Source organism: Suricata suricatta, chromosome 14 (genome assembly GCF_006229205.1).
Source record: "Suricata suricatta isolate VVHF042 chromosome 14, meerkat_22Aug2017_6uvM2_HiC, whole genome shotgun sequence".
In the NCBI taxonomy this organism is placed as follows: Eukaryota; Metazoa; Chordata; class Mammalia; order Carnivora; family Herpestidae; genus Suricata; species Suricata suricatta.
In genome coordinates, this window is record NC_043713.1 from 51,582,227 (window position 1) to 51,600,634 (window position 18,408).

The 18,408-nt window shown below is 41.8% G+C and overlaps 1 protein-coding gene across 2 annotated transcripts in view; it reads right to left on the bottom strand.

Moving 5' to 3' along the window:
* Window positions 1–723: 723 nt before the first annotated feature.
* The window catches only part of MYOM1 (myomesin 1), a 136,481-nt gene continuing 118,796 nt past the window's right edge, over window positions 724–18,408 (bottom strand). For both annotated transcript variants that reach the window (XM_029922472.1, XM_029922471.1), the window contains 9 exons: window positions 16,331–16,444; window positions 15,558–15,645; window positions 14,387–14,425; window positions 14,188–14,293; window positions 10,331–10,494; window positions 8,132–8,168; window positions 7,869–7,891; window positions 5,274–5,329; window positions 724–1,557 (listed from right to left, as the gene is read on the bottom strand). In XM_029922472.1, the coding sequence (XP_029778332.1) occupies window positions 1,264–1,557; window positions 5,274–5,329; window positions 7,869–7,891; window positions 8,132–8,168; window positions 10,331–10,494; window positions 14,188–14,293; window positions 14,387–14,425; window positions 15,558–15,645; window positions 16,331–16,444 (921 nt within the window). In that variant the 3' untranslated portion in view covers window positions 724–1,263. The remainder of the gene's footprint in view (window positions 1,558–5,273; window positions 5,330–7,868; window positions 7,892–8,131; window positions 8,169–10,330; window positions 10,495–14,187; window positions 14,294–14,386; window positions 14,426–15,557; window positions 15,646–16,330; window positions 16,445–18,408) is intronic.

Consider the following 18,408-nt stretch of genomic DNA (forward strand, 5'->3'; position numbering starts at 1 on the left):
TCTCTGCTGCCTGGCGTTCAATGTCACAGCAGCAGCAGGGGACACTTGGCTGCAAGAGGGAATCAGCAACAGTCAGTTGAGGGGCAATTTCCAGCCCTGAACGTTGCAAAGGAGAAGATGTGTAGGTGTGCCTCCAAACTTATAAGGGAGTCTGTTGTCCCATCCTGACCTTTAGCAGGAGGATGGAGAGGGGAAACTTCATTTTACCATTACTGCTTTCCTCTGGCAGCGTGTGAGTGAGCATGAGTGTGCATGTGGATGTGTGTGGAGGAGGTGGCTGTGGGTAGAGATGGAGAAGAATCAAATTTCCTAAAGCATAATGCTGTCTGCCAGGAAACCCTGAAAAGAGGGGCGGGCTCCAAAACTGGCAGTTCTTTGAACTCAGAATCAGGGTTCTTTTTTTCTCAGCTGTGAGCCCTTATTTGCCAATTCTGGCACCAGACTCCCACACCATCTTATTATCCTTAATTGACACATTACATGCAATTACTCTGGATATCTTAACAATGGAGTTGACTTGATTGTACAGTAAGCCACAGCGACAGCGCAATTTTACACCCTGGAACCTTAATTGACCCTGGCTGACTCTGACCATGCTGTGAAGGTACCACTTGAACCAAAAGGCATTTACATCAGAAGATGTGCTATAAGAAGCAGTCAGAAGGATGCAGCAGAGACCACCCACACTGAGGGGCCCAACAGGAAGAATGAGAGAAACACTGATGGGGAAGAGGAGGGGCGTGAGGACTGTTTATTAATACCAAGGAGGCTCCAAATCACAAGACCACCAACAGAAATGCACGTCACTATTGTAACAACACACAAAACATACTGGTTGGCTTAACAATTCATCCTCGTCTTGATGGGATGCTGAAGTATGATTATGACCCATGAGAATTCACTGGGGAAAGTCTAGCCAAGTCCAAACTCTGCTCCACAACACATTCATCTGCTCTCTGACCATCGTTCAACGTCCCTCTGACTTTTATTCTGGCCTCTTCCTTAAAACTGTTTCCTAATGTTTGTGCTACCAATGGTATTTTCTTAACACAGAATTTGTAGATAAAGAAAAACTATTAAAATGTTGTTAGTTGATGCTTTTTTATAGGAATAAAAGATTTCACAATTTTCCCCCAAGCCAGCATGAAAATAGGGAGTGGAAAGCATGAAGGCTTCCTTACGCTTAACTCAAGCCATTTGCACACAAGTAACTCCGGGGAGCTCAGTGCTGCTCCCCTTGCACACACGCCCAGTGGCTTCCCGTCACTTGGACTTCTTGTTGCCTTTCTGGGGCTGCTCGGCGGCCTTCCTTGCCTCCTCCTCTGGGATGAACACACTGATAGTGAAGTCGCTTATCTCCGAGCCGTACTTGTTCTTCACAACCAGCCCGTATTTGCCGGAGTCGGAGGTGCTCACCCCAGTGATGCTGAAGTAGGCAGTCTTGCCAGCCTCAAACTTGACGCTGCAGTGGTCGTCTGTGACCAGCGGCTTCTCGTTCTTCAGCCAGGAGACCTCTGGAGTCGGGTCACCCCACACGATGCAGGTGAGATTAAGCGCCTGCAAAACAGGTTTTATTAGAGGGAAGAAAATATATTGGGTACAGTAATCCAATTTCAAGAATCTGGTGGTCTGGCAGGACCCGAAGGAGGATGAATGTAAAACCTATGGGATGACAGGCGGGAGTTATGTGGCGTGTGCACCTGCGCAGATTACACTTTGACGTCAGTCCTGAACAGGTGTCTGTAGGGCCTCAGCCTTCTGACTTTGGGAATGCTTCTCATCACAACCACATGAAGGAGCTTGCTTCTAGCTCCCATCTGTGCTCTTGCTTTCCTAAACACATAGATATGCCTTTTGTCCTCATGTGGCATTTGGACCCTGTCTCAGTAGAGAAATTTCATTGCCATAATTACCACCTGCTCACTTTGCATTTTGTCTGCCTCACAGAGCCCGGCAGCAGGATCATAACAGCTGCTTCAGATCATGGGACTGATTTTCAGGTTCCATCTTCCTCATTTTATTTCTCCCCCCAAACTCCACCCAGTCTGTTGCAGTTGCAAAGGTGCTCTACCAAAATGTACTCCTATTTCCTGATATCTTATACTACCATCTGTGGTGAAACCCTCTTATTTTATTTTTCATTTTTTCTTTTTTTTTTAAATTTATTTTTGAGAGACAGAGAGAAACAGCACAAGCAGGGGAGGGTCAGAGAGAGAGGGAGACACAGAATCTGAAGCAGACTCCAAGCTCTGAGCTAGCTGTCAGCACAGAGCCTGACGAGGGGCTCGAACCCACGAACCATGTGATCATGACCTGAGCCGAAGCCGGATGCTTAACCGACTGAGCCACCCAGGCACCCCTGAAACCCTCTTATTTTAAAAGATCAATGTTTAGGCCTATAATATACTTTACCATAGTATTTCACTGAAAATTTCAGAGTAATTGTAGATTCATAAACAGCTGTAAAAAATAATAGAGAGATCCCGTGTACCCTAACCAAGTTTCTCCCAATAGTAACATTTTACACAACAATAGTATAATAACACAACCAGTACATTGACAGTGATGCAATCCATTGTTCTTATTCAGACTTCCCCAGTTTGGCTTGTTCTCATTGGTGTTTGTGTGCATGTGGTTCTATTCAACTCTGTCACTTGTCTAGGTCCATGTATCCAGCCCCTCAGTCAAGACGGAGAACATTTCCATCACCACAAGGATCTCTCATGTTGCCCTTTATACCCACACCCACTCCCCTGCCCCCAACTTCCCAACCTCATTTCCAACTCCTGGCAACCACCAATCTGTTTTCCATTTCTAAAATGGAATTTTCCAAAGCATTATATAAGTAGCATCATATAGTATGTAACCATGTGAGATTGCCATTTCTACCTGGCACAACTCCCTGCACATTCATCCACGTTACTGCAGATATCAGTAGTTTGTCCCTTTTGATGGGTCAACAGTGTGCCATGATACGTGTGTGTGTGCATGTGCGTGTGTATGTGTGGCTATAAAGGTCATCTGGGCTATTTCCAGTTTGGGATCATTATGACTAAAGTGGCTATTGTGAGCATCTGTATACAGGTTTTTTTTTTAAATGTTTTATTTATTTTTGATACAGAGAGAGACAGAGCATGAGAAGGGGAGGGGCAGAGAGAGAAGGAGATACAGAACCAGAAGCAGGCTCCAGGCTCTGAGCTAGCTGTCAGCACAGAGCCTGACGCGGGGCTCGAACCCACGAACTGATCCATGTACTGTCTTGACTGAGGGGCTGGATACATGGGATCTCTCAGATCTGATCTGAGCTGATGTCAGAGGCTTAACTGACTGAGCCACCCAGGCGCCCCTGTATACAGGTTTTTATGTGAGCTTAATTTTAATTTCTTTATGATTTTTATGATGTACTAAGGAGCACAACCACTAGGTGATATGGTAAATGCATGTTTTCTTTTTTGAGAAATTGCCTAGCTGTTTTCCTGAGTGGCTGTACAGTCTTGGTTTACATTTCTACCAGCACTGTCGGGTGATTCTGCTTTTCTGCATCCTTATCCGTGTTCCTTGTTGTCACTGTTTTTATTTTAGTGGCTCCGATAGGTGTGCTATGATATTTCATTGTGGTTTTAATTTGAATTCTCGGATGGCCAAAACAATGTTGAGTTTACTTCACATTTTAAATTCCATTTTTGCATTTTTTTTCTTATTGAAATCCAGAAATTATAAGAAAAAGAACTAGGGCTCACAATATACAGGGAAAGGATATTCTTCTCTAAAGGGTCTTCTATGATCACTTATTATCTCTTCTGTAAGAATATTGTTTAAAAGTAGGAGATCAAGAAATTGGTTTCCTTTCCATGGTTAATTAGCATTTCTTACTGAATTATTCTACAAACACATTTCAGCCAGAAAAATAGTCAAGCTATTGCTACTAAACTTATCCATACGGACCAGGTATATGATTTTGGAAACTGATTACTTGGGGGTTAAAACTTTTTTTTTCTTTTTTAAATAGGCTCCACGCCCAAGGTGGGACTTAAACTTATGACCCTGACATCAAGAGTTGCATGTCTATCAACTGAGTCAGCCAGAGACCCCTTGGGGATTAAAACTTTTAACAAAACCAAACCAAACTCTCAAATACCTTAGGTGTCATGGAAAACTACTATCCATACTTTAGATTTATTTCCACTAGAGATCACAAAGTGCTTTCACATACATTCTCTGACTTAGTTCTCACTACAACCCAGTGAGCTGAATATTTTGAACCCCATTAGAACAGGAACATGAAAAACTGCAACCCTGCAGTGGTTGAGCTTAAAGTGAGCTGTGGTCATATATTCTACCCGCAAAGAAATTTAACTGGATGAAACCTGCCTCTCACTAAAGGCTTTCCACATGCCTTGTTTTATCCCTAGTCTACCTACTGAATGTCTTTATTGTCCTTCTGAGGTGGGAGAAGGCTTTGTTCCCCTACAGGTACCCTGCCCCTATGACTTATTAAATTTGTCTTTTTTTTTTAAATGTTTATTTTATTTTTGAGAGAGAGAGACAGAGACAGAGAGAGACAGAGTATGAATGGGGGAGGAGCAGAGAGAGGGGGACACAATCCGAAGGAGGCTCCAGGCTCTGTGCTGTCAGTACAAAGCCTGACATAGGGCTCAAACCCATGAACTGTGAGATCATGACCTGAGCTGAAATCAGACACTTAACTGACCCAGCCACTCGGGTGCCCCTTATATTTGTCTTACAAAACATAGGAATGAAGAGAATGACTCCAGTTTAGAAATTATGTTCATTGCTTTTCAGAGGGGTGACTACAGAGCCAGAAAATATCAGTTTAAAGTTAAAGGGAAAGAAATCAGCTTTCAACCGAAATAGAGCCAATAAAAATTCACAGAACAGCATGTTCCCTTTCAGAGGCAAAGTATTTAACAGGACAGCCCATTTTCCACTAGGTATTAGAGGTCACATCTTTCTTCATTTACATTGGTCTTATAGTTGTGATTGAACATTTTTTGCTTCTCATGACATGAAAAGGCACCTCTGGAAAGTGACTATGGTCTACATGTGCCCGTATAAGGTGAACTTGTATGCTGATCCTCGGCCTACAAAACATTAAGATGACTGGAAAACAGACTGCGTTTTGTACTTTAAATTTGTCTATCCTGAAATGAAGCCTAAGCAGCAGTGGTGGGGGCTTTCTTAGCACAAAGTCTGGGCCACTGGAACCCACTGCTAGTGTGGAAGACAGGAGGACAGGAGTGCTCCCTGCTTACCTTGCCTTCCTGGATGGTGACCACATCCGGGAGACCGCCCAGCACTCGAGCACGATCTGCAAGCACAGGCATTTCTGGTTAATCACTGGAATGACCAGCACTGGTGATTGTATGCACAAAACCACCCCGGGGAGCTAGCTTTCCAATTTAGTTTCTTTCTCCTTACAATTATTTTATAACCTGTTTTTAATATGCAAAATAAGAAAATGATCCAGTGATTTTGGATGTTATCCTTCCTCATACAGATATTTTGTGTGCATGGCCGCCTCTATCTGTACCTAAATTATCAGCTTGAAATGACTTTGTGGCATCAAGACCTGCTCTATAATTTTCACAGCTATTTTCAGCCCTGGCCCTTCTGCAGCTCAGTGGGGCTCAGCTCAAGGAGGCAGAGCAGATCTCTATGGACAGCCTCCAAGTCTGCTTGGCCTCCTTTATGGGCTTTCCTATGATTAAAAAAAAAAAAAAGTTGCATAATTGGAGGCTATATTCCATGAGATCTGGAGGCTTGTACAAATTGTGGGCTGGCTTTGTGGACTTTTCTAGAGAGCTTTTCTTTCTTGTCTCTTAGTAGTTCTTTGTATGTTGGGCTACTGTCTATGGCCCCAGGTACAAGGGCCCCAGCTGAGGGGACAAGGTGTGGGAAGGGTGCTCAAACCCAGAGCTGACTTCTTGCCTCTGGCCCCTACCCCCATGAAGCTGTGTGCTCTTGGTGTGACTGGCTCAGTCCCAGGGAAGGACACCTTTCTATAATCTGCTCAGAGGGACACTGTTTGGCACTAAAGCAGTGGCCACCACCCTCTCAATTTTAGCCCTACTTTAACTAATGTGTAACTCTAGATCCCTAAGTTAGAAGACTAAAGCTTTGAATGAGTCTTGAATCTTGACTGCTTTCTCCTGCTGATTCCATTGCACCTTTTTGCACCACTTGTAAAGTCAGCTCATCATCTGGCTCCTGAACCACCTAATGTGTGATATCAGGCAGGGCACCTGTCTGGACCCCAGTCTCCTAATCTGTGGAATGGGGGAAGGGTTCAGTTACACCTGTGGACATGAAGTTACCCAGCTCTGCTCCACAGCATTGGTGGGATTCCTCTGGGGACCCTCTGAGGAGGGGCACTGAGTCAGGGAGCTCAGAACCCATCCCAACTTCAATGAAGATAACTCAGCTTTTACCCATTTGGGTAAGATATCTTTCACACAGATGCTGGATCTGTGCAACAGATGGTGTTTGAATGAAGCGTTCCCCAATTTACAAAAGGCTGAACACGTAGGGCTAGAAGAGCACTAAAGTCTCTTCCAGCTCTAAACTGCTTTGATACAGAAATTTCAGAAAGAGTTCATGAACTGGAGAGGGGGGTCAGGCTCCTTGTCCACCAGAGTTTGGGAATGGGGAGTACCCATCAACTATGGACACTGGATTTGCTCGTGCTGTGTACAGGCGTAGGAGGGACACTCTGGGTACCAACAAGAAGCGCTCCCCTCTGGTGCTGCGCTTCCCCAGTGGGCCCCTGTGCAGTATCCTCAGCAGCCACACAAACCCAAGAGGAGGGAGAGCAGAAGAGCAGGAAGGAGGCAGGAAGCAGTGCAAGTCAAAGGTCATCCTGAATGACCTGGAGCCACTGAGAGGCTGGCAGATGACTTCACTTCTCACTCCCCTACTGGTTCCCTTCCATTCTAGCTCTGGACTGACTCTACAATTTTAACTCTCAACAGTTTTCAAATTGTTGCTTCACACACTGAGATGGAAACTGCATGATTACGATAATTAGTCCCTAAGCCCTGGAATCCTAAAAGATTGGGAGTTCTAGAAATCTCCCTGTGTGAGGCAGAGTTGACTGAAGTTAGTAGTGAGCACATTTCTGGGTACACAGACTTGACAGTTTGGCATTTGGCCACCCAGACCGTGAAGTCTCCAACAAGGCCTTATTTGGCATCTTTTATCCTACAAAGGCTCTTAGGAAAATGCAGGAGAATTTGTTGGGGGACCAGCATTAGTGATTTACATGATGCCAAATGTACAAAGTTTCTTGTTTATTAAAAAATTTTTTTTTAAGTTTATTCATTTTCAAAGAGAGAGCATGATGACGGGAGGAGCAGAGAGAGGGAAAGAGAATCCCAAGCAGGCTCCATGCCATCAGCACACAGCCTGACAGGGGCCCTTGATCCCACAGACCATGAGATCATGACCCAACCAGAAATCAAGACTCAGGCACTCAATCGACTGAGCCACCCAGGCACCCCACAAAGTTTCTTATTTCTTCTTTCCTTTAATATAAATTTTATATAAATTTTCCTGACACATTATGCCTGCTGCAAGTGATTAACAACTTGTGTAATTTGTGACCAGAGATTTCTCAGGATACCTGGGTGGTTAGCTCAAGTCAAGAGCTCACTGACAGTCTTAAAATGTAACCTGAGACCTTCTTTTCAGACATTCTTCCTCAAGAGACTAAATGAAAACACATGTAGAAGATTAAAAAGAAAAAAGAAAGACACCATTTTCATTCTTCTCCATCTGCAGTCACAATAAACAAACGAAAGTTATATTTTGAAACCATGCCAGGGAATAAATGGGAAGGGGGTTTTACTTACTTTTCTCGGCAATGGCAGCTTGCCTGTGGTTGAGAGACAGGAACAAACATGAAAACAAAGAAGAATTTTGTTTTAGTGTTACTTCAAAGTAGCGAAACCTGGACTGCATTTCATTGCCTTGGAGACATTTTGCTGCTCAACAAAGCAATGGGAAGTGCTGCTTTGAGGCATTTGCCAAAATGAAAGACCCTCTCTAGCCCTCAGATGGGGAGCACACACCATGTTCCAGAGAAATCAGTGCACGCATATGGCAAGGGACTTACTTTAATCTCTGGAATTCAGCAAAGGCTTCATCATATGCTTTAAGAGAAAGAAAAGAGAAGTTAGGTTGTTCTCACCAAGAGCTGATAACACAACAGGAGTGGATTAAAATTCACAGTCTGAGGTCAATGTGATCAGTCTGGACGTGACTATGCTGACTTTGAATATGACTATGCCTCCTTTACGCTGCAACTTGATGGACTTCACAGGGGAAGCAAATACTTTCTAGGTAGAAAAGATAAAGTAGTGGATTTTAGAAGCTCCTAATTCAGTTGAGAGACCATCCTTTCAAGCAAAGATTTGCACTGCCAAAGATAAAATGGTAATAAAGGTGGTTAAGCATCCTGAACATCAAAAAGGCTTTTCTGTTGTTAATCATCCCACATGTACATCACAGCTTCCTAACCGGACAGTTAAATGTTTCCATGTTGTGCAGTCTGGCCCATCTTATCTGTGTGAAAGGGCACAGGAACTATTACGCTCACAGCGGGTGACAGTGTGGGCCCGCAGCAATGCTCTGCGCTGGCCAGGAGCCAAGATAAAAGACAGTGAGTTGAGGAAATGAGAGTTAGCCTGTTCTAAAATCTCCTCCCCCCTGAGCCTGCGGAGCAAGCCACTGGGAATGCTCCAGGTGAAAAGGCAGCTTTATTTTGAAATCTCTCTCATCTCTTCTTTAAGCTCCTCTGTGGTCTGGGAATCATGTTATGTCTAGAAAGTATTTACATAATACTAGTCCATCCCCCTGCTTTTACGGATGGTAAGAATAAGCCCAAAGTCAGGCTTCAAGTCTGGGGAGGGAGGCCAGTTAGGCTAGGCCTGGCTAAGCATTCAGTACCCTTTCTTTTGCCCACATTACACTGAGAGATGAGCATGCTGAACCAATCTGTGTTGGTGGGCCAGAGAGTAAAAGAAAAAGTTTTTTAGGTTTTAAATTTATCCACTCCCTTCCTGTTTCCCATTTTCTGTTGTGTTTCAGAATGTCAGAGGACTGTACAAGACATCCTCTGTCACTGCAGTGTGTGACTCAGGCACAGTGGGGGCCTGGGGACAGCCACTCCCATTTGAATCTTTCCAATCCAAATGGGTGGGAGGTGGGGCGTAAGGGTAAGGGGAGTCAGCACAAAATAACTTAAGGCAGGACTGAAAAGGCCATGTTCTGAATTGTGAATCTACTGTCTGAGGATTAAAAACACAAAGTTCTGGGATATAGATTGCATTTTTAGGACATGAAGAAGTGGAAGAAAAAGTCCACAGTCTCTTTGAGACATGTTAAGTAGAAGCTAGACAGGAACAGTGGAAGGAACATCCCAAGGCAGAGTCCTAAGTCCTTGAAGGAGGATGATAGAAACAGGAGCTGAAGGCAAGGATGGTGATAAGTCAGCCACACATTAAAACCCTGATGGCACAACATCCTGATCCTATGGCTTCTGAGACATTGGGGCCGACAGATCAAGAGCCATAGGTGTGTGCGGAACACACACTCACTTTCCCCTTCCAGCTCTTTTAACCCTTTAACTTGAGGTTGATAGGTGCATGTTACCTCACGTCTGCGTTTGTCCATGTCTTATTACTTCCTGCTCCTCCTTCCGCTTCTCTCCAGATGCCCCCATCTCTTAGCAGATGACCAAGAAATCTGATGCCAAAAGGACCCAACTTTCCTCTCTTCTCCTTAATATTGATCTTTGCTGATTCACCTTTACCCTCCTCTGGTTTCTGAAGAAAAGGGACCCCTGCTCTTTCCAAAGTCAACGCCTTCGCCTCAGCCCTAGTTCCCCAGCCTTCCGTTCTTCAGAACACGGTAGATGGGTTATTCCCCTCCACTCCCTCCCGTCTTCAATCCTTCCAGCTCAGTTGACTTCTTAAACTCTATTAAACATGCTCAAACTTCAATCACCATAACAAGATTCTTTTTCAGTGATTATTCTTATTTAAGTGATTGTAAATCAACCTGCCCTTCTTTGTAAGCATCTTGAAAAGGTAGTCCTTTCTCTCCCAGGTTATTTTCTCCACTTTATACTATTCATTGATACTCCAAGACTCACTGAATTCTTTCTTCTACTACCATGCTAAATTTAAACTACTTGACTGAAATCTCCAATCATCTTTCAATAGTCAGATGTAATGGACTCTTGTCACCCTTCATTCTTTTTTAAAAGCCCTCTCCCCCTCAGGAATTTCCAATCTGTAAACTATCCATTTACCTTGTCCAGAAAGATCCACAGTCTTCTGGTGTCCAGTTTTGCCATCAAAGAGCTCCATGACATATTTCCCTTTGTCATTCGGAGTGGGCTCATTGATTTGCAGCCAGATCTGCTCCCCGGTGACCCCACTCTTAACTCTGTCTGTATACTTAATAGCAGTCCCGCTGTTCATATCAAAGAAAACAGTTATTGTTTGCTTTCATCCAGGCTCATTTTTACTCTTTCTTGAAGATCTCACCATAGAGTTTTACAGGCTTTCAAACAACATGGGATCCATATATGTTCTGCTTCAGAAAAATTATGGGCTCCACATCACAGAACCTGGATTCCAAGACCCAGGGTGGGGTGAGGGCAGGGGTCTGACATTCTGCATATTTAACTCCCAACGGCAGTCTGGGGCCCTAGCAGATTGTGACACCAGTACTTCTCAGTGGTATTGATGATCTTTGTTTTTGCTTGGGCTTATTTGTAGGACTAAGGGAATCTTTAAAGCAAAAAGGCCAAACTCCATTTTATATTACCACATATTTCATGCAGATGGTCTGTGACTATAAATCAGATTTTATAAACTAATTAAAAACAGACTTCAGGAGGTTCATCTGTGGCTGAAATCTATTGACATTTTTGTGATTATAAAGCTATTTAAGGGGCGCCTGGGTGGCTCAGTTGGTTAAGCCTCCGACTTCGGCTCAGGTCAGATCTCACGTTCGTGGGTTCGAGCCCCGCATCAGGCTCTGTGCTAACAGCTAGCTCAGAGCCTGGAGCCTGCTTCTGGTTCTGTGTCTCCTTCTCTCTCTGCCCCTCCCCCTCTCATGCTCTGTCTCTCTCTGTATTAAAAATAAATAAAACATTAAAAAAAAAGCTATTTAAAACATATGTAAATATGTACTTGGTGGTAAGGCCAAGAGTAAATGAAAAGCAGAGTCTCTGCCAAAATGAATGAGGCACTTTCTATGTTCCTGGACATGAGTTTCTCTAAATTCTATGGTAGTTCACGAGCAGATTCTACATTGCATTCTTTACAAGAGAATGAAAGCAAATAGAACCCTTTGCTTTGTGATCTGATGGGCTAGAAACGTTACTGTTAATAAATGAGGTGAGAGAGAGGGAGAGGTCCATATACTCTCAATGATGCTAAAAGAAACTTTATGAAGAGTTTGTAAACACAAGAGGAAATAAGAAAAAAAGTCACAGAACAACTTAATGAAAGCAACAATTATGCATAGAGAAATGTATAATTTCTCTGGAAGTACACCAAAAAGTTTACCTTATGGCTAGGAAAACTATAGATGATGTCATATTATAGACTCTCTCTAATAGGTAATATGATATTATGTGTATTTTCTAAAACAAGCAATGTGTTATGACTGTAATTGTAATAAATAAAATGAACTTTAAAAACAGAAAAACAAAAATCACCACTAAAATAGTTTCAGCTTTCAAATAAACATTCACCACGTTTTTCTTACATACTACATTCTTTAAAAGCTATTAAAAGTTAAACTGTCATAAAATTACAGTAATGGAGCCCATCTGCACCCCCAGACTTGAGTCTGAGCAATATATATGTCTTAGAAAGATAGATAGTCCTCTGTTTTGCTATAATAAGTCTGCTTGAATTCTCTAATCTCTGACCAAAATGCATAATAATACCTTACATTTGTAAAGCCCTTGGGCCCCTGGGTGGCTCAGTCGATTGAATGTCCGACTTTGGCTCAGGTCATGATCTCACAGTTCATGGGTTTGAGCCCCGTGCCAGGTTCTGTGCTGACAGCTCAGAGCCTGAAGCCTGCTTCAGATTCTGTGACTCCCTCTCTCTCTGCCCCTCCTCTGCTCATGATCTGTCTCTCTCTGTCTCTCAAAAATAAATAAATGTTAAAAGAAAATGTAGAGCCCTTCATGGTTTACAAAATGCCATAAATTTCATGCTCTCATTGGTTCCATCAGTATTATGAGATAGAACCAGTATTACTGTTGCTATTTCATATGAGAGAAATCTGACATTTCAGAAAATTAAATGACTTGCCTATGAGTCAAAGGAAGATAGGAGCAAAGTTAAGACTAAAGCCCATTTCAAGTTTTTTTTTCCTGTTATGCCACATATTTACAGAAAGACAGTGAAGACAATGAGTCTTTGATTCCTGAATCTTTCATAGGTGCAGGGGTACATAAAACAGTCATTCAGCTGACTAGATCAAATAGAGTCAGAGGTTTATGCCTTGCTAGTCTAACAGCAGTTTCCTCAAAACCGAATGTTCTCATATTTTTTTGAACAAGTAATTCTTTTAAAGATGATGTAAAGCCTTTTGACTGATGACTTAGTTAATTTATCTTCTCTTATTCTTCAGACTGATATATTACAATGTTCTAGCTGTCACAGAGGAATTTCCTAGAATTTGATCTATTTTAACTAATAATTACTTTCCTAAAATGTGTTCTGAAAGAAATAGAACAAAGGAACGAAACCCTTGTCATTCAAATTGGAATTTTCCTCCTCTTCCCACCCTACTCCCTTTGTTTTTTTAAGAACCCAGGAAATGAATAAGAATATGAATAAAAACTGTGTTCTGTATCCATGGTACAGTCATTTTAAAGAAAACATGAATGACTGTTTTGTGGGACCCAGTTCTGGTTAAATGTTCAATCTAGACTTTTAAAGCAACTCAGAATAGTGTCAGGATGAGGGGGCTCTGGAGCCAGGCTGTCTGGGCTCAGTTCTCCATCTACCACTTGGCCGTGTGGCCTCAGGCAAGCCACCTCCCCCAGCCTGAGCTTCCTCATCACCAGTCCTCACTAAGTGAGAATTACTTGCTTCCCAGAGTTGTGAATTTGAACTGAATTCATACATGGAAAGGACTTGGAACAGTGACCAACCAGTGTGTTATAAACACCCACTATAGGGAAGATAAACACTGTTGTGTGCCTCTTCCTAGGGCTGCCACAGGGACCCACTGCCCAGTGGGGCTCCTAAGGAAATCTGCATCCAGAGTAGACTGAAGGTGGCTGTACCCCATCAGATGTTTAAGCCGGGCTGCCATTCTCTTTCATCTCAGGAAATTTCAAGGACAGGCAGAGGTTAAGATCATGGCCAAAAGTATAATGGGGGAACTGGTTTGACTTAGAAACCTATTTCAGCTCTTAGAATCCCAGAGGTGAACTTGAGTTCACCTTTAACTCCACAGAGGAGCCTGGGATTAGAACAGATCTGCAGGCTCAGTCTAGCTCAAACACACATTCTGAAAGTAATTGCAAATCCCCAAAGCCTTCCAGGGGTGGATGAGAAACAAGCTAATAACTATGCTGACTGCTATTAATGCTAACAGCAAGCTCAGGCACTCCACTGGATTAGGGTTCTTTGGTGAATGGCTATTCATTCAAAAAACAGGAAATTTGGTGCCTCTTAGCACGTGCTGCTTCAGTTTTGCTCTAGACCATAGTAGGGGTTAGCTGTGGGTAGGAGGGAAGAATCAGAATCTGGCTTTGGATGTCCTGCAAAGTAGAGGTAGCCCAAGGTCAACAGTTTGGAGGTGGAGGTTGCATTATAGAGACCTGTACGGATTATGATAGTTCTCAAATCACAAAGATAGGTGATCTTAGCCATCACTGGCCTCTGCATGTATGTGTTGAGAGAAAATGCTAACCTCACCCTAAGAGACAGGTGGGGGTGCTTCTGTCCTACATGCATCAATGTCAGACCTGAGAAGCAAAGAAGGCTCCTTACCTGAGGGGAAGAGAAGGTTGCTGTTGTCCTCCTCCTGTCCCCTCGCCACGTCCCCCACCCCCATGACACACATCCACATCCACACACACAGGGGAGAAAGAGGGTCTACATGGCAATTAAGTTCCCACTTACTTACTTGTGGGACCAGTTAACTTTCAGATCATCCAGGTAGTAAGTAACAAACGAGTACAGCCGGATACCCTCAGCTGTGCTCTGGATTTTCAGGTCTGTAGCAGACAAAGCTGAAAGAGGAAAACAGCATATTTCATACAGCTGTAAGCCTAACCAGGAGCATAATGAAGCACTGTCGTGGGGCGGGGGACATTTTAACTTACCTATTGTCTTACACACTTCAGTCATTAATTCTTTAAATGCTGTGGATAGAGATTCACAGACAGAGCTTTAGCATAAAAATGCTCACCACAGTCAAATCTCAATCTGTTAGTAGCTTGTGCTATCAACATTATCCTGCCTGGTGAAGGGTGTTGGCCACAAGGTGAATTTGCTGTCCAACTAAGAATAAGTACTCTTTGAGGGAATGATACCTCAATTTGTATCAACTTTTAAAAGATCCCTGCTCTTATTTTGATATTTTCCCCCCTATAATTCTATACATTCTAGAGAAAGCCACAGTGAAATTTCCAGGAAGGTTCTTGGCTTTAGGATTCTCTTCTTCTTAAGTCCCAAGAAGTCTTAGTCTTACATAAGAGAAAGTTTTCTCATTTGTGCCATCAATTCATAATAATGAATTAACCATCCAGGCTCCCTGATATTTCTCCTCCTGATAATGCTTTTTGCCAATAAGCACATTTAGTCTTGCCTCCACCAGGAGAAGGAAGGTGAAATCAAAGTCAGACGCACACTGTTTGTTAGTAATCTTTTTAAAGATCTTGTCCAAGAACATGCTGGAAGTACTGTGGTCACATGTAGATCTTTGTTATCATGATATACCTGTTCTTAGAAGTCACTCAAAAATGGAAATTGCTTTCTTGCTCTGCTAATAATTGAGAGTCTTCACAGTTCATACATAAATCTTTCTTGCCACCTTTTAAGAGTGGACTATTTGGCGACAAGCTTTTCATAGATTTTTTTTTAAGTGAAAATTTTTTTTAAAAAAGTAAACCCAGTGTGAGGCTTGAACTCACAGCCTTGAGATTAAGAGACATGTTCCTCTGACTGAGCCATCCAGGTGCTCCTCACAGTAGTTTTTGATCCTCGAACATTTTTATAGGGTTGAAACAAAATGATGACTTATATTGAAAACAGAACCCTAGTGGACTGTGGACTATAAATTCTCTGAAGATCAAAAGTACACTTTTGATTTCTAGGAAGACTAAAAGTGAAGTATTTTTGAATCAAACAGTAGTTCACTCTGCTGGAGTTTCAATTAAAACAAAATCTATGGACAAAAACAGTAAGACTTCAGTTGTCACTCAGCCTCACTCACCAACGTGGTAACCCGTACACAGAACACACAAAATGGACCCCAGCCGTTGGTGGACTGACCTTCATCCACAAGTTTCAATCTGCTCTTATCTTTTCCTCTGTCATCTTTCAGGATAACTTCATAAATCCCAGCATCTTTCTTGGAAAACTAAGAGGGATGGACACACCACATTGCAGCTTATAGCCTCAGAGTACAGTGCTTGCATTCTGGTTTATAGAATTGCCATCAAACCAAACATTAAACAAACAACTGCCATGTGAGTGATGAGGAGTTCACAGGTGGACCTGTCCTTCGTCATTTGACCAGTGAGCCGTCCTGATTTTTCACCCTCTAAGGCTAGGAAGTCCTTATTCCTCACTTTGTCTTTGTATTAAAAACTAATGATCACATATATTTGAAAGATATGTCCTTTTAGACAAAAAGGAGATAACCTATACTTACATGAATACTATGTCTGATGTCTCTGTACTTTCAGGGAACAAGTTATCATGAGGCTTAAGAGCAAACCAAGAAGAATTTCACTTAATAGCCTTGCCCCTCACCCATCTATGAAAAAAAGTACCTCAGAGAGGCCAGAGTTATGGTGTCTAGCCAATATTGGTTGGATATCTGACAAATCCATGCATTATCACAAAGTCAGAGAAGGTTTTATGTTCCTATGGCTAGTTTTTTTTTTTTTTTTTTTTGGATGCTGTCAGGGCAGGGATCTTTGGAGCAGCTAGAAGTAAGGTATACAAATGCCTGAAGTCAAGGAAAATAGAATCTGATCTCTTTGTTATAAGAATATAGGGTACAGAACTAATATATTACATTTCACATTATAGTCACCTACCTCTGTTATAAGCAGCGTACATATGCCATCCTTAAAGTCATGCTTTTCATCCACTGATATCTCCCTTTCATCTTTGTACCACACAATATGAGTCTCCTTCTTAATATTTGCCACCTTGAAGAAAAACCATAATTATAGTTCTTGAAATAAGGGAATGCTACTCTTACAAAACCAAATAGTTCTTAATGTAGCATCGGATAGAAGAAATGCATGAAATTAGAGGACATAAATTTCTTTATTTTTCCAAATTTTTAATATTTATTTTTTTTTTAGAGAGAAAGAGAGGGAAAGAGGAGGGGAAAAGAGAGAGAGAGAAAGAGAGAGAGAGAGAGAGTGAGTGAGCAGGGGAGGGTCAGAGAGAGGGAGACACAGAATCTGAAGCAGGCTCCAAACTCTGAGCTGTCAACACAGAGCCCTGCATGGGGCTTGAGCCCGTGAGCCATGAAACAAAGTCGAACACTCAACTGACTGAGCCACCCAGGTGCCCCAGAAGAGATAGATTTCTAAAGATTCCTTTTGATTGATAAAGAGTTTAGATAAAACAGTTATAAATGAACAAACCTAAATCAATAGCACCTATTTCTAGCAGTAAAAAATTGACTTTAAGATTGTCTGGTAGACAGAAAAGAATTGACATGTACATGTTAACTGCAGACTTAAAATAAATAATAAATGTCTTAAAACTATAGGAAGACACATCCCATCATGTTAAAATATAGCCTGTGTACAAAAACAAATGGCTTTATCAAAAGAACAGAATGAGTAAGTCCCAATGTATATCTAAATGTTTTTAAAAAGATGAAGTTTTTGCAAACAAATGTGGAAGGGAAGTATGTTTGTGAAAACATTTTTTAATTTAAATGTTTTCAGTTTTGTTGAGATATAATTGGCACACAGTCCATAAGTTTAAGGTATATAACACTGATTTGATATATGTATATATTATGAATTGATTACCACAGTAAGTTTTGTTAACAACAACTATCAAGGTATGGTTTAAATAAAGTAATTGCTTAGCAATTTTGAGGAAACTCATTTAAATCCTATATCCATTCATCACAACATCATAAATTTCAAACTTGTACAGTTAAAGGGATCTTGACCTTTATCTACAATATTTGAATTTTCTACAAAGAATATATTTTTGCATTTCTTGTGTAGTTCATATTGTATCAAAAGTAAAGACTTCATACAAATCAAGAAATAAATCCTTAAGACCCCACTGAATAGCTGAAGAAATGTAAACACAATTCCCCAGAGAGAAAATATAACTACAAAACAGATGAAGAAAATGTTTAAAGTAATTAAAAACAAGGATATGCAAGTTTTAAAATGTTAAAAACTTTCAGTTAATAACATAACAACCAACCCTGGTAACTCTAGGTGAAACCAGTACACACAAATGGTCCCTTATGATACCGTGAACTGGTCTCTGAATTATAGAAAGTAACTGTGTTACTAGGCAATATCGCTTCTGGTACAAGACATCTGGACCGGGAGGGACTAGAAATGGACTCTTGTATTCCGGCATGCCCCTTACTGGGACCCCTGTCTCTATGCAAAGGGAGATGTTACAAGAAGTATAGGCTCCTTAGGGCATGAAGTATTTTTAAAGGCAGTGCATTTCCTGCACTGACCAAAGTAGGTCTTACCTCCCTGCACCTGAGCTGTCATTAGGGGGTGGTGGAGTAGATTCCTCCAGGAGAGGAGCGCCCGGTTCTGCCTCGCAGGCCTATATTCCTTGTCCTATATTCTTTCAAGTAGACTAGTTCCAAACGGGGTCCATGATAGTCTCATGGGTCTGAATGTTTAGCTATACATACTCCATTAACTATAATAAATATATAAATTGCTAAATGTGCCTAAACTGGTCTAATAATGAAACAAAGAGCTACGGGGAGACAGAAGAAGGTTCATTCTACCTGGACAGAGAAGGAAAAGGCCTTACAGAAAAGATGACTAAGCTGAGACTAGAGAAAGGATTTTGTAGAAGCTAAGAAGGTCACTCCCGGTGCCAGAACAGCATAAGTACATAACATATAAATATCTAGAATCTATTTCTAGGCTCCCCGTGGTTG